Raw genomic sequence first — 14114 nt, forward strand, 5'->3', positions numbered from 1 at the left:
GCTTTTAACGTTACATCTCGACCCGATGTCTTTATAGGTGACGTTAATGGGACGTCAGACTCTGTAGGTCCGACGTTGTTATAGACGTTGGTTAAATGCCATGTCTGACGTCTATAAAGACGTCGAACATGGCACTAACCGAAGTCTAAGGGCACTATCAAGACTTTCGGCATGGCACGAACCAACGTCTAAGGGCACTATAGATGTCAGACATGGCATTAACCGATGTCTACTGAGTTTTCATTGTGTTTTAATGCAATTTTGCTCGTGCCTTTGGGTAGCGTAGTAACATCTCCTTTCTTTGCTAGTTTCTTCGTAAGAAAAAATTGCGTCTTTTGGATTTCTTATGACATTTCAACCCAAAACCGAACCTGGGTCGTTTCCCAGTTCCATTCCAACCGCCAAAGAAAAAGAATATGGTGACATGAAAACTAGACAAAGACCCAAGCTCGACTTTAGGTTGAAATGCCATAAGACATCCAAAAGACGCAAGCTTTTCTTACGAGGAAACTAGCAAACGGAGAAGGTGCACTACGCTACCCAAAGACACGATAAAAACTGCACCAAAACACAACGAAAACTCATTTTAATCAGTTCAAACGAAAGATAATAAAACAAAGACTACTTTAAATGGAGTAAAAATAAGTTTAAATAGTTCAAAAGAGATAAAACTCACCTGGAAATGTAATGTCACAAAGAGAAGCGATGGAAGACGATGAAGTGCGCGTAACTGCTGGTTCGCAATGTCTTATTTAACAGGAAATAAGACGTCGATTGCCCTAGAGACCGACATCTATTCTCGAATATACGTCGGGGATTTCACTAATGTGACTTCCATTCAATTTAAAAATTAATATTCGTGGTATATATAGACGTCGGATGTAAGGGCAGCCGACGTCTATAGTCGCATATAGACATATTGGGGTGGCGGGATCCGACATCTAGATGGCAGAAAAAAATGACTTTTCACCCATCTGTCACATATATAGACGTCAGTCAGAGGGGCCCCACGTTTATAATATTATAGACGTCGCTGCCCCCCTAAGTGACGTCTATATGGCGGAAAGAAATAACTTTTCATCTACCTATCAGACATATAAACGTTAATTAGTAGGAGCTCTGATGTCTATAATATTATATACGTCGAGACCCCTCCTAACCAACGTCTATATGACCAATTTATTTACGAAAATGTCACCCATAATTAATTTACATCAATTTTCCCTAAATGATGTCTAAAGAGTGATGTTAAAAATCAATTCTGCACTAATGGTACAATATGTTACACCCGAATTATTTAAAAAATAACATAGGTTAAAATGTAGATTTTTTATTATAATGTAAATATATTAATCATTGTCCTTATTATTATTATTATTAATCATAAAAAGTTCCTCATATTTAATGATTGTTGTAAACGTTTAGTTAAGTCAACAATGATTTTAACTGTAATTTTATTTAATGAGTAAACAGTTAAAGGAAAGGATGAAACAAGAAGGTAATAAATATTTTAGAAGAACAACGTCTAATTTCTATGTTACTCCGCATGTTTAGTAAATCAAATCACATAGCTTATATAGAATGATTAAAAAGTATAATCCCATGTGATTGGTTATTAATTAGAGTTGTTGGAAAATTTTGATTATTAGAGTTGTTGGAAAATTTTGATTAATTACATGCATGCAAAGGACAAAGTCGTAAAACAACGACATGACATGAGTGTAACCAGTTATGACAGAGATACATCAATCACATCACACGGCATTCATGTATCTTCTATTTCCTTTTTTTCAATATTTATTTATTAATTCCAATGCACCAAATCATGGTGGGAATGTATTAATTAATCCATTTGTTGTTATTTTAATGATAAGAGTTGCATAAAATTCATATGTCCTCTGTTTTATTTAGGTACTCAGCATATTCTGTTTTCGCGATTACCATTCTTCCCCCTCCTTCAAACAATAATTTTCTTTTTTTCCTCCGACAAGTTCTTTGTTAATCGAACGCTCCTGTCATGGAGGAAATTAACGGTGTGTACCCTGTTTCTTATCGTACTCATTTTTTTTACTCCATTTTTTTTATGTCAAGTACATGATTTAGTTTTTCCAGATTCCTTTTATTTTTTGGAGGGTGTGGAGCTTGTAGGATTATGGGTTTTTCTTGCTTACCCTTTTCATGTTCTTGTTATTTGAATTGATTTTTTGAATCTTTGTGCAATATGTGCATGCTACATTTTTTGGTTGTGTGTTGATGATATTTGCAGAGCGTTGAATTCTTTTATGACTTTGTAATAGAAGTAATGAAGTGTATAAAGTCACCAGGGGAATATGAAGTTTCATAGGATTGATTATATGCATCCTTGAAAATTGAAAGTCCCTACCCAATTGAACAATAGAGCAAGTATTGTGTATTCAGAACATAATGTTTCATTTACTTCATTGTGTTTATTTACGTTTTCTTTCTTTTCTTGATTCTTTCAGTGTTGGAAGCTAAGGATGGGACTGTCTCAGTAGCTTCTGCATTTGTTGGTCACCAAGAAGGTAATTATTTTGCAGAGTTCAGATTTCTTCTTGCAATTTTGCTCTATTAGTTAGCCGTGGCTGACTTTCATTGATGCATCTACGTTTAATACCTCATATTTCTAGATGTTTTGTCGTAGTCAGTTTTATATTTGTTTCAGATGTCAGAGTCCTATGCATGTCTTATCATTTCATTCAATAGAAAGAAACCAGAATTTAGTATTCATTCATTGGGCAAACATTAGGCTTGAAAACACAGTTGCTGATAAAAAATAAAGGGTTTGAAAACAAAGTATATATATTATATATTTAATCTTTCAAAGTTTTTAAGAAGATCAGTTGGAGTTTTTGTTTTGCTTGCTTGATATTGTATTAGTCTCTTATTGTCTTTCTCTTGGCGTGGTCGTTGCTTAATTAGTTGTGCAGGATACAGACCACAAATTTGTAACGAAAGCTGTTGAAGAAGCATATAATGGGGTAGATTGTAAAGATGGAGGCCCATTTGGTGCTGTTATAGTTCGTATGGGTGAAATAATTGCTAGTAGCCACAACATGGTTCTGAGAAACACAGACCCAACTGCTCATGCTGAGGTGACAGCAATAAGAGAGGTTGGATTTTGAATAGGCAAATGATTCCCTTATACAACATGGAAAACATATTTTATTTTAGCTAATAATGATTCTGTTCTTTTCTGTCTCAAATAGCATTCATCATTGCACATGCTGCATATGCCCTGATAAGCTTCGATTTTGATTCTAGAGCAATGTTACTCTATTATTGCTTTATCTTTTAAAGTGTCGATTTTGTTGTCTCAGACATATATCACTTTTTAAACAAACGACTATTAATAATCAGTAAAGAATATATTGATATCGTTTCTCTTACTTCTCGTGTTTTTTTAAATGCAATGTTGCTAAAGGGTCTATTTATTAAGAATTTACAATCTCTGATCGGAATGGTTGAAACTCGAAAGGATGGATCATAATCATAGCAGGCAAGATTTCTATAGATATATACCACTCAAACCTTGGACACATCTCATTGGGGCAATTATCAAACACTCATTGAGGTTACTTTTAGGATAACATGCCTGTGTATAAAATGATAGATTTGGATTTTCCAGTTGTCAAATAGGGTTTTGGACTCATGTTCAGTTCCATCTATGCAAGCAAAATAAGAAAAGGTAGACATAATAATGTGCTCCAAAATAACTAGTTTTTGAGATCTGATGATACATGTAGAACAAAATCAAGTTAGTATTTAACAGACATCACCATTTAACCGATGTTTCGTAGTTTCAGTGAAAACCTTCTGGAAAGTGGTTAAATCCTTGTTAGTATTTGTTCAAATTTTAGATATGATGCCCAAAGATTTATCTAGATTATACTTTGTACATATGTTATAAGGCTATGCACTCTCTAGGGTCTGATGTCTGTTTAAGTTTTAGTAAGTGGACTATGTCTTAGGAGAAAATGTTGCTGCATTGTGAAGAATTTAAATGTATGTGTGAAATTTCATACATAGCTTTACAAACAACAGGTTTATAATTAGACAATTTGTTACCTGGTATGACTCTATTTAGATTTTGGATAGGGCGGTTAAGGCCTTAACTTCCGGAACAACTGAAATGTGATTGAATTACTCTGCATGTCTTGCTTTTATGTACTTTATGTGTAGCAAACATTGTGCAATGAATGATAAACAAAAACTAATAAATGCAATGTTTTCATTTTACAGGCATGTAAGAAGCTTAACCAAATAGAACTTTCAGACTGTGAAATATTTACTTCCTGTGAGCCTTGCCCCATGTGCTTCGGTGCAATCCACCTCGCTCGCATTAAGGTTGGAAATTGGAATGCCTGCTTTTCCTATGCGTTTCCTTTATACCACATTTATCATGTTTGGAGCTAACTCATTACAACATTCTTTTGTAACAGAGATTAGTTTATGGTGCAAAGGCTGAGGCAGCAATTGCTATCGGGTTTGATGATTTTATTGCAGATGCACTGCGAGGTACTGGATTCTATCAGAAAGCAACACTGGAAATCAAAAGAGCTGATGGTAATGAGGCCGTGATTGCTGAAGAGGTCTTTGAGAAAACAAAGACAAAATTCCAAATGTATTAGATCTCTCATTTTTCATTTAAATTATTGAGACTGGATTGAACTCATTTGAATACAAATGCTACAATTTGAACGGCATTAGATAATGACTATATTATTGTCAAAGAATTTTATCTTAACACCATGGTATTATCTAATAATACATCCCTTATTTATCATGTTATTGTTGTTTATGACATCAAGCTTTTATACTTCCTGAAGCTACGTTTTCATGCTTAGTAACATAGGCTTAAGGGTTTATAAATACAGAGAAGAGAAAATAGAAGCCAATGTTTCTGCAGGGTAAGTTCTCCTTTAGGACGAGTAGATAAAGTGGGTAGCTTGTGTACTTCCAAATTCTAATATAATCGTTAGAACTCTGATTACAACAAAAGTGCTTTTGGGAGCTTATGAGATAGATAACCCAATAATTAGTAGAATAAGTAGAGAATTAGTTAGTTTCATGCTAAGATGATAATAAGGCATGTTATGTTATATATCTATAAACTTATAAATAAGAAATGAGCCTGAAAGGAAGATCGTGAGTCTCGAGCCAATGAGTCATCCTAAGACCATGGATTTTCAACACAGTTTGTCCAAAGAATAAAATTTTTGAATGGGATAAGGGAGTGAGGTGCTAAAACATACATAAGTGGCTTCAAAATCATCAACATTAGACACTGATGTTTAATGTTTACCATGGAACAACAAAGAAACATCGTCAATGATGGAAAAAGTAATCAGTGTATCATCAATGAAAGAACAAGAATCTCCTTTAAATGAAAAAAAAAAAAGGATTTTTAGCCTAAATTTAAATAAAACTGGAAGTTTTAAGAGAACAGCAGTGCAGTATAAATTTTTATTAAAGACAAATATACAATAAGTTAAATTTTTATCACTTATAGTTTATATTTAAATTTCTTTGATTAAATTATATATAATTTTCAAATCGCCTTAATAATTTATTCATAAATAAAGTTTTTCATTTTTAGAATTAAAAGTTTTAAAAACAAGATTTTAACATTTTCATTAATTTTATTCAATTTAAAAAGAATTTTTCACTTATGTTTTAATTTTGTAAATATACTTTTTCGTTAGACAAAAGAACACATTTAAACAAAATCAAAGTTTTCAGCTATTTTTTTTAATTAAAAAAGATTTAAACTTAAAAAGAAAAATAATGACCAACAATTTTTACTTAATTGTAAAATTTGATTTGTAAGTTTGAATGTGAAAGATATCCTAAGTCCAAGTTCCGATCTAACTCCATGATTGGAGTATAGAGAGTTAGTGAGTGAAGTTTCTAAGAGAGTTTCCAGGCATAGATTTTGTCGTGTTGTTAGGCACAGGGATGGTAATGAGTTGGTCGCTCACGAATAATGTCTATCTATAACTTGATTTTATAGATAAAACTGTACCTACCATCTGATCCATTATTTGTTGGATATATGCATAAAAAAAATTTACGGGTTTTTTTTTTTTCAAACTTACATATACCCGTTTTCAACTCGTGAATATTTTTAAAAAAATTATTTTATAAATTTTTAAATGAAATCCAAATTAAATTACAAAATATAAACAATATTTAAAACATATATCCAAATAAAGTAAATGAATAAATAAATAGATTGTTACTAGAAAAAGACAAAAGAATAAAATATAATTTAAATCTAAAGATAAAAACGTAATTTTAATTTTTTAACAGGTAATAAATATACGCATATTGAATAATATAATACTTGTATCCAATAAATAAATATTAAAATTTCAACTCTCCATGAGAATAATAAATATTTGGAGTGGATTATATTCGCGAATTGCAATTTTTTTTTTCTCCTAGGCAGAGAGCAGTGAGCTATTGTGAAGAGAAGTTGAATCTAGATTAAAGGTAGAGCGGTTATTGCGGTGAAGAAAAAAAATGCAAAAAGCTTAACTAAATTAGCAGCAATGATATATGAATGCAGTCAAGATATTTGTGGTTGAATCGGTCAGGTGCTGCTGGCTACGCCGCTTTTCTTTACCATCATATTCTTTCTTTCTTTCTTTCTTTCTTCCATTGCTTCTATCACTGACTTTGAAGCAACTCTTTTTTGGTCATTTTCAATTTGAAAGAGTAAACTGAATGCCCCACACCACAACCCAATTCTTCAACTCTCTGTCTTTTTTCTTTTATTCCTCAATACAAAACAAACACTCTTCCTTTCTTCCTTCAATTCATCCTACTTTTTACAAACACACTCTCACCACTCAATATCACACATCGCAACCTTAGCGTCATTATACTTATTAATAATCATACTATTCACTATTTCCTGCTTTGACCCAATATTCAAAATCTATATATAAGAATTTGAGGTGAATAACCACTGCTTTTTAATATTTTGAAGGGAATGCAAGACTTTATATTCCTCACCAGATACGCCACGTTCAAGTCTCTGTCCTTTCTCTCAGGTAAAATTTTATGGCTAAATTAAGCTATGATATTTGTCTTTCTATTAAAATTAAAATAAAACACAAGTGGATAAATATATTTTATTTAGAAATTATTGAATTTTTTTTAATGTTTACTTAGGTGTAATATTGTGTTTATGTAATGATGCCAGTACACAAGTTTTTCCCTATCACTCCGAAAGTCAAAGTGATTTAAAAAATTTGGTGGTCAAAATTTTCATCAAACACGGGATGACGACGCGCAAAGAATGATTTCCCAAGTCTTCTTTACGATTCTCTCCATATTATTTAGTAATACGCATTCACATTATTTAACGTACACTAAAATAATCTAAAAAATTATTTTTCTTTTGTATTTTTTCATATTTAAATAGGTTGAAGATTACAAAAATTGAAACTTGAACGTTGAACAGTGCCATTTTCAAATGAATTTTCACCCTTTCTTCTTTTTCTTATCCGATCATATATACATACGTATATTGATAAGGACACCGTGGGATTATATGTTTTATTCTTTCTTCTTTCTTCTGAATAAATAACATTCTAGAATGTCTGTTTGTAAGGAGGAGTTATTGACTTTCTGTTCTATAATAAAATCTATTTACGAGATTTATATTTCGTGAATAAATATTTTTCATAAACTGCTGCTTTTCTTGTCGATTTGTTGGAGAACTAACATACATAAAATCAAATAATGTTTTCGGAGAAAACAAAGTTCTCAGTCGTTAATAAACAAAAATCAAACAAGAAAGATTTATTTGTATCAAGTTGGACTGGTGGAGCATTCAAATAAAGTTAAATTAAACTATATATATAAATACATATTCGTGAATACAAATTTTATTTTATAACATGATTTTATAAAAATAAATTATTGTTAAATTTTATTTTTAATATAATATTAAAATTTATTAATTTTAATAAAATTTGTTAACTTATATATTATTTGTGTATTTTAACATAAAATCATTTTATTGAAGATTTTATATTAACTAAAAATAAAATAAGATTAATTATACAAGTAGATATAATCCTCTCTCAACATTTAAAAATAAATTTACGAGGATTGATGAAGTTAGGTGCAATGATATACTTTGAAATCGAGTTTCACGACCAAATGGTGACCCCATACTCTAATAATTGATGGGCTCCATGTCTTTGGTTGAATAAGCAAAGACAATGAAAAATGAAGATGACTTCCTTAAAGACATGAACATGCGCAAAAATAATGGAATATACTATAAAGTTTTCCTTTTAAGGAATTTTCAATTTTAAAAAATAAAAGTTATACGTTATTTTTCTTTTAATTAATGTAGCTTTTGAAATCATAAGACAATATTTAAATTACTTCTATATTCAAACACAAACACAACTAGTGATAACATACTATCGCGATTACTTATATACTAACAATATTATTTCAATAAATTTGAAGTCAAAATATTATTAAATAAATATACAACTACTATAATATTTCAAAATAAAATATATTATAATGTATAATTTTTAATGTTGTATATCCTAATTACAAATTGATCCTTTGTTTTAAATGTATTTTTGTTTGGATACTTTTAGTTACTAAGTTGTTATAAATTTCAATTAACTATTAATCTCACAGTCTCAAAATAAGCATTCCTTCTTCAATTTTCTCAAGTAAATTTTTAAAAACAAAAGGTGGGAGAGTTTAAGATTTTAACGAATAATACTTAAAATGTATTATCGATACTAATAGTATTATCTTAATGGAGTGAAAATGTTACTAAACAAATAAATATAACTACTATAATATTTCAAAATAAAATATACAATCATTTATTCTTTTTAGTACTGTATATCTTAATTATAAATTGATTTTTTATTTTGAATATCTTTTACTAAATTTGCTAAATATAATTTAGGGGTGGAAAAATGGACCAACTTGACTTATTTAAATCCGACTCTTATTGCTTTGCATGAATTTATATTTCTCATTTATTGCTTCAATCCATTTTTCTGAATTAGGATTTTGCATAGTTTGACAGAAGTTGATTTAGTCATCTTTCACCATACTATTATTTTCCTCATTTCCTTGAAAAAATACTACATAATCATCTAGAATAGTACTTCTCCTTTCTCATATGGACCTCCATAAAGATATTGGCTCGTGAAATATAGGATCTTGAGTTTGTTCTTGCAAAGGTTTTAGTTTGTTTTGTGGAGGTTTTGAACTTGCTTCATAAAACCAATTGTATGAATCATATTTAAAATTGTCATTGATTCTTCATCGAAGACAAAGTCTCAAACTTTATTCTTCTCCCCAAGCTCAATATCCTCAAAAAATATGGTAGCTAGACATCCCCAGGAAATTATTTTAGACTAGGCTTTCGCCTAACCCAAAGCTCATTGGATGTTGTAGCAGCTACCTTGGTTGGCACTCTATTTAAAATGTAAGTTGCAATCTTTAGTGTTTCTCCATAGAGTGACTCTAGCAAGGTGTAATGACAAATCATACTCTTTATCATATCCTGAATAAGCTGGTTTTGTCTTTCATCCACAATATTCATGTTAAGTGAACCCAACATGGTATATTTGGGACAATTTCACATTCCTCTAAGTACTTGGCAAAAGACCTTGCATTTTGTTCACCTGATTTGTCATATCTACCATAATATTCACAACCATGATCAAACCTTACATTCTTAATCCTTTTGTTGAATTAATACTCAACTTCAGTCTTAAAGGATTTGAATATGTCCAAAGATTGTCATTTTTCATGTATAAGATATAGGTATGCATATTAAGAGTAATCATCTATAAATGATATAAAATATTGTTGACCATTCCTTGAAAGTGTGGTGAATGGACCACAAATGTTCGTATGTATCAATTCTAGGACACAAATCGATATCTTGGTTTGTTTTCCTTTAACACATTCAACGCAAACATTGAAGTTTGTAAAGTCAATGGAATCCAAGATCCTAGTTGACATAAGTAGTTCAAGTCTACTTTTAAATATGTGACCTAGACGCGTGTGTCACAATGCTCCTGAATCAGTATTGTCAATTTTACATCCAGCACCACACGATTTTGTATTTAAGGATTCACTATAAGAAGTCACCATATCAAGCATATATAAATTATTATTATCCAAAAGTGAATCGGTTCCAACAATATTTGAATTTAAAGACAATATAAATTCATTGTTTCCAAACAAACACAAATAACCTAATTTGTCTAAATAGGAAACTGAAACTAAATTTCATCTAAATGATTGTACAACAAAAGTGTTTTTCAAATCCAAATAAAAACCAATACACAATAATAATCTAAAATGCCTTATAGCTTCCTCCTCCATCGACTTGTCATCTTCAACATATATTCTTTTTTTATAATCAATGGACTTCATGTAGCTTAGAAAACCTTTTACCGAAAAATTGATGTTAATAATTGCACAGTTAACCTTAGAATAAATCAAAGAAAGACTCATACAATTTGAGTTATTTTACTTCTCATAGTTTTTTCTCTCTTGAGAAGTACTAGAGTCTGTAAAAGAAATAGATGGTTTATTATATGATAGAATTTGATTGCTCTTGAATTTTGATTTGTTTCATGACCAAATACTTGTGACAAAAAAAAAATGATGATTTGCAATAACAATAGAGGTCACTTATACATAAATAACAACAATTAATAACTTAGAAAAACAATATGTTCAATGTGCATAAATTGGTTAATACTGATTGGTTTATAATCAGAAAGATCTCTTCCAAAAAAATTAACTTCGTGTAGTACACACTGAATATTGCAAGTGAGCATTTTTGTTGTTCGGTTATCTTTTGAAAATTCTCACTCTCTCAACCTCTTCGTCCTCTTTCATTCTCTCCTTCAACTTACATGTATGTTTCAAATTAATAGATTACGTGACACACCTTCACCTTGACGCCACCACAATCTGTATTCATCCCTGCTACGAAAAAAATAAACTCTTTTGTGCGTCTTTTTCAATCTTCTCAATGAAATGGATTTGAAGTTCACTCATTAAAACATATGCCTTTATTTATGAATGTATAATATTAAAAGTAACTTAAGGAGAGTTTAAGTTTTACATTAAATAAAAATAACAAAAATGAGACGTTATATAAAAAAAAAAAAAACATAAATGTTGAGATGTATATACCGACAACAACATCTCCCAAAAAAATCCCTCTTGGAAAATAAATGTGTGTGATCAGAAAAGTTAAATACATTTAACTTTTATATCTTATTCAAATGAGTTTTTAATGAGAACATGAACCGAATCGAACCAATCACACTAAGGCTAGTGACGCAGCATTTGAGATTATGCCCTTTGTAGTTTATTATTATTGTGATTTCCCTGCATAAAAGGAAAATCGACCATATTTTCGCCTTTCATTTTGTCGTCATTGAGGGTGCTTCTTTCGTTGACTCAACTTCATTTCTACTTCTACTTAAATCTAAACACATTCAATGTTCAATGCCTCAACTAACCACATAAATATGGATCTTCTAATTAGCACAAATGAAGGGAACGCGTTTTAAATACAACACACCATTTTCGGCCATTCTCTCGCACTAAGAATTCAAAGAAAAAAATACACTACCACCAGTTTCCTACTAAAGGGGTGACAAAACAAATCATCTTCATCTTTTAAGTCTGACCTAATTTAAGTTCGTGAAAAATATACCAAATTATATTAGACTGTCACTTAATAATTAGTTGACTTTTATAATTTGACTACTCAATTAGTTGTTCGCATATTAGGTTGATGAACTGACCGATTTATTAAATTAAAACAAAGTAATATTGGACTGCTAAGCTGTCGGGTTATTAGATTGCTGGATTGTATTTGAATAATTTATTACTTATTTGAATATAACATTTTGATTTGCATTTGAATTTTTCATAACATATCAAACATGTTCATACATTAAATAATTTTTGTTCATATTATAATATTAAAAGTTTTTAAATTAACCATCAGCTCCATCATCATTTCTTCGTTTTATGTTCATCAATTTTCTTTCCAAGGTTATTAGATACAGCATAGAAGAACTCTCCTCCTCCACTCTTCTATCTTCATCAACATTATCATCCAAAACACAAAACTCATGCTTCCAAGTGGAAGTACAAATTATTGCTTGAACATTTTTTGGCAATAGACAACTTTTATAGTTATTCAAAATCCTTGAATCAATGTTAAAAGTAGATTCAAATAATTGTCAAGCTGGACGACATCTAGTTCTTTACATTTAGATTTTTTTAATGATATTGAACTATCGAACTAATCTGTCGAGTTCTATGAGTATAAATTTCTTACATTTAGCTTTTTTTTAATGATGTCGAACTGGACGAAACAAATTCTATCCAATTAAATATGTCGTGAACTAACAAGAGTAGACTCTTTTTGTCGCCCTTAATAATCTACACTTTTAAAGTGATTATTTTCTCATACTTTTACTATAATATTAATTAAGTTTATAGTAAGATATTGAATAATCTTAATTAAATCTCTGCCGAGAATTTTTGTTCACAGTTCAACATTTAACTTGTTTACATTTATTTTCGTTAGATTTGGTGACTATTCAATGTAATGTGACTCATATTTCCCATTCTATTGTCATTGTTTAAGTGTCTTGATATGAAAAATAAAAATAAAAAAACAACTTAATTAAAGTATAAGCCTTTCATAAATTTAAATGAAAGTATCTACTAAAAGTTTTATTTTATTGAATATTAAAAGTTTTATATTAGAATTAGCGACATATCTGTTAAGTTAGCCTAATTAATAGATAAATGTAGTAATAATAATTCAATTGAAAAATATCAATTTTTCATATACTCTAATAAAACCGTTTATTAGAAATTTAGTTTAAAATAAAATACACTTAAATTAATTAGGTCTTTATTGTAGGGAGGGATGTACTTCCAACTTATCAGTACTGGCCTCACAGGTTTAAGTCCTCACAGGTTTGCTTTTAGTACCACTCCAAAAAATCTCTCACCATTGGAGATAGATATGTATATATAAATCCTTGATCAGCCATTCTTTTATTCAATGGAAGACTTTATTTGCACTCAATATTTATTTTATACTAATTTAGTGTATAACTGAAATTCTTACCTTTTTAAAATAATAATACGTTAAACAGTATATATAACTGAAAAAATCTAATTTATGTTAAAATTTTGAACGAAAAGTAATTTTATTTTATATTAATTTAAGATTTATTGGTGAATATTTTTCTAATTCTTTGTTCGAATTACCACCATTCTTAGAGAATGAAAAAATAAAACCGCTTGCCGACTAAAAAAACAAAAAAAAATCAAAATAACACGTATTTGGGAAGAAAAAACTGCAAGAAATTCATTGGCATGCCAATAATAGTCTCCTTGTCTAGTAGAGACACCTTTAATATTTCAGAAAACAGTGGATAATATCGTAAGCTATAGAAATCTTATTTATATATATAGAAAAAGTATTATAGCCAGAAAAATATTATCTGTATAACAACACAAAAAAGGTGTACAAGTAAGATAATAAATAACTTTTCAAAAAATATCAATTTATTTAATATGGTCATATCTCACATTTTCACACCAAGTTTTTTCACATGGAAGGGTTTGCTTTAAAAAATGATATTGTAAAACAATAAAATACCATCTTAGATATAACTATTTTATGATGGTTATTACAAAAGTAATTTTAGAAATTAAATCAAAGAAAGGTGTATTTGTTTAAGTAGTCACTATCTTTTCTCCCCACCACTTAGACAAGGTCACTTGTATATTTTATGTGGAAAAATTCTTCGATATAATAAGCAGACTTTCATACTTAACAAAGACTATGGTGACCAGAAAGAGGGAGTCTTACTTTATATATATATATATATATATATATATATATATATATATATATATATATATATAGACACACACACACACGCAGGTTGCATCCACTATATATCAATCTTTGCTTCATAACTGAGATTCCAAGACTGATATATCAACTCTGACCTGCAACTCAAACCATAACAACT

At 29.7% G+C, this 14114-nt stretch overlaps 1 protein-coding gene across 1 annotated transcript; it reads left to right on the forward strand.

Annotated features, from left to right (window-relative positions):
• The first annotated feature begins 1877 nt into the window (after nucleotides 1-1877).
• Nucleotides 1878-4809, forward strand: LOC106767596 (guanine deaminase). The gene is made up of 5 exons (XM_014652518.2): nucleotides 1878-2033; nucleotides 2484-2543; nucleotides 2941-3131; nucleotides 4261-4365; nucleotides 4461-4809. The coding sequence occupies exons 1-5, from the start codon at nucleotides 2018-2020 to the stop codon at nucleotides 4647-4649; spliced, it is 561 nt and encodes a 186-aa protein (XP_014508004.1). The 5' UTR covers nucleotides 1878-2017; the 3' UTR covers nucleotides 4650-4809.
• Nucleotides 4810-14114: the final 9305 nt, after the last annotated feature.

This window comes from Vigna radiata, chromosome 7 (assembly GCF_000741045.1).
Source record: "Vigna radiata var. radiata cultivar VC1973A chromosome 7, Vradiata_ver6, whole genome shotgun sequence".
NCBI classification, from domain to species: domain Eukaryota; kingdom Viridiplantae; phylum Streptophyta; class Magnoliopsida; order Fabales; family Fabaceae; genus Vigna; species Vigna radiata.

What these genes read in the sequence shown, in the direction of transcription:
- LOC106767596 (XM_014652518.2), top strand. An exon ending in ATTTGTTGGTCACCAAGAAG is followed by an intron (nt 2,544 to 2,940) that starts GTAATTATTTTG and finishes TTGCTTAATTAG; the next exon opens with TTGTGCAGGATACAGACCAC. An exon ending in TCCACCTCGCTCGCATTAAG is followed by an intron (nt 4,366 to 4,460) that starts GTTGGAAATTGG and finishes CTTTTGTAACAG; the next exon opens with AGATTAGTTTATGGTGCAAA.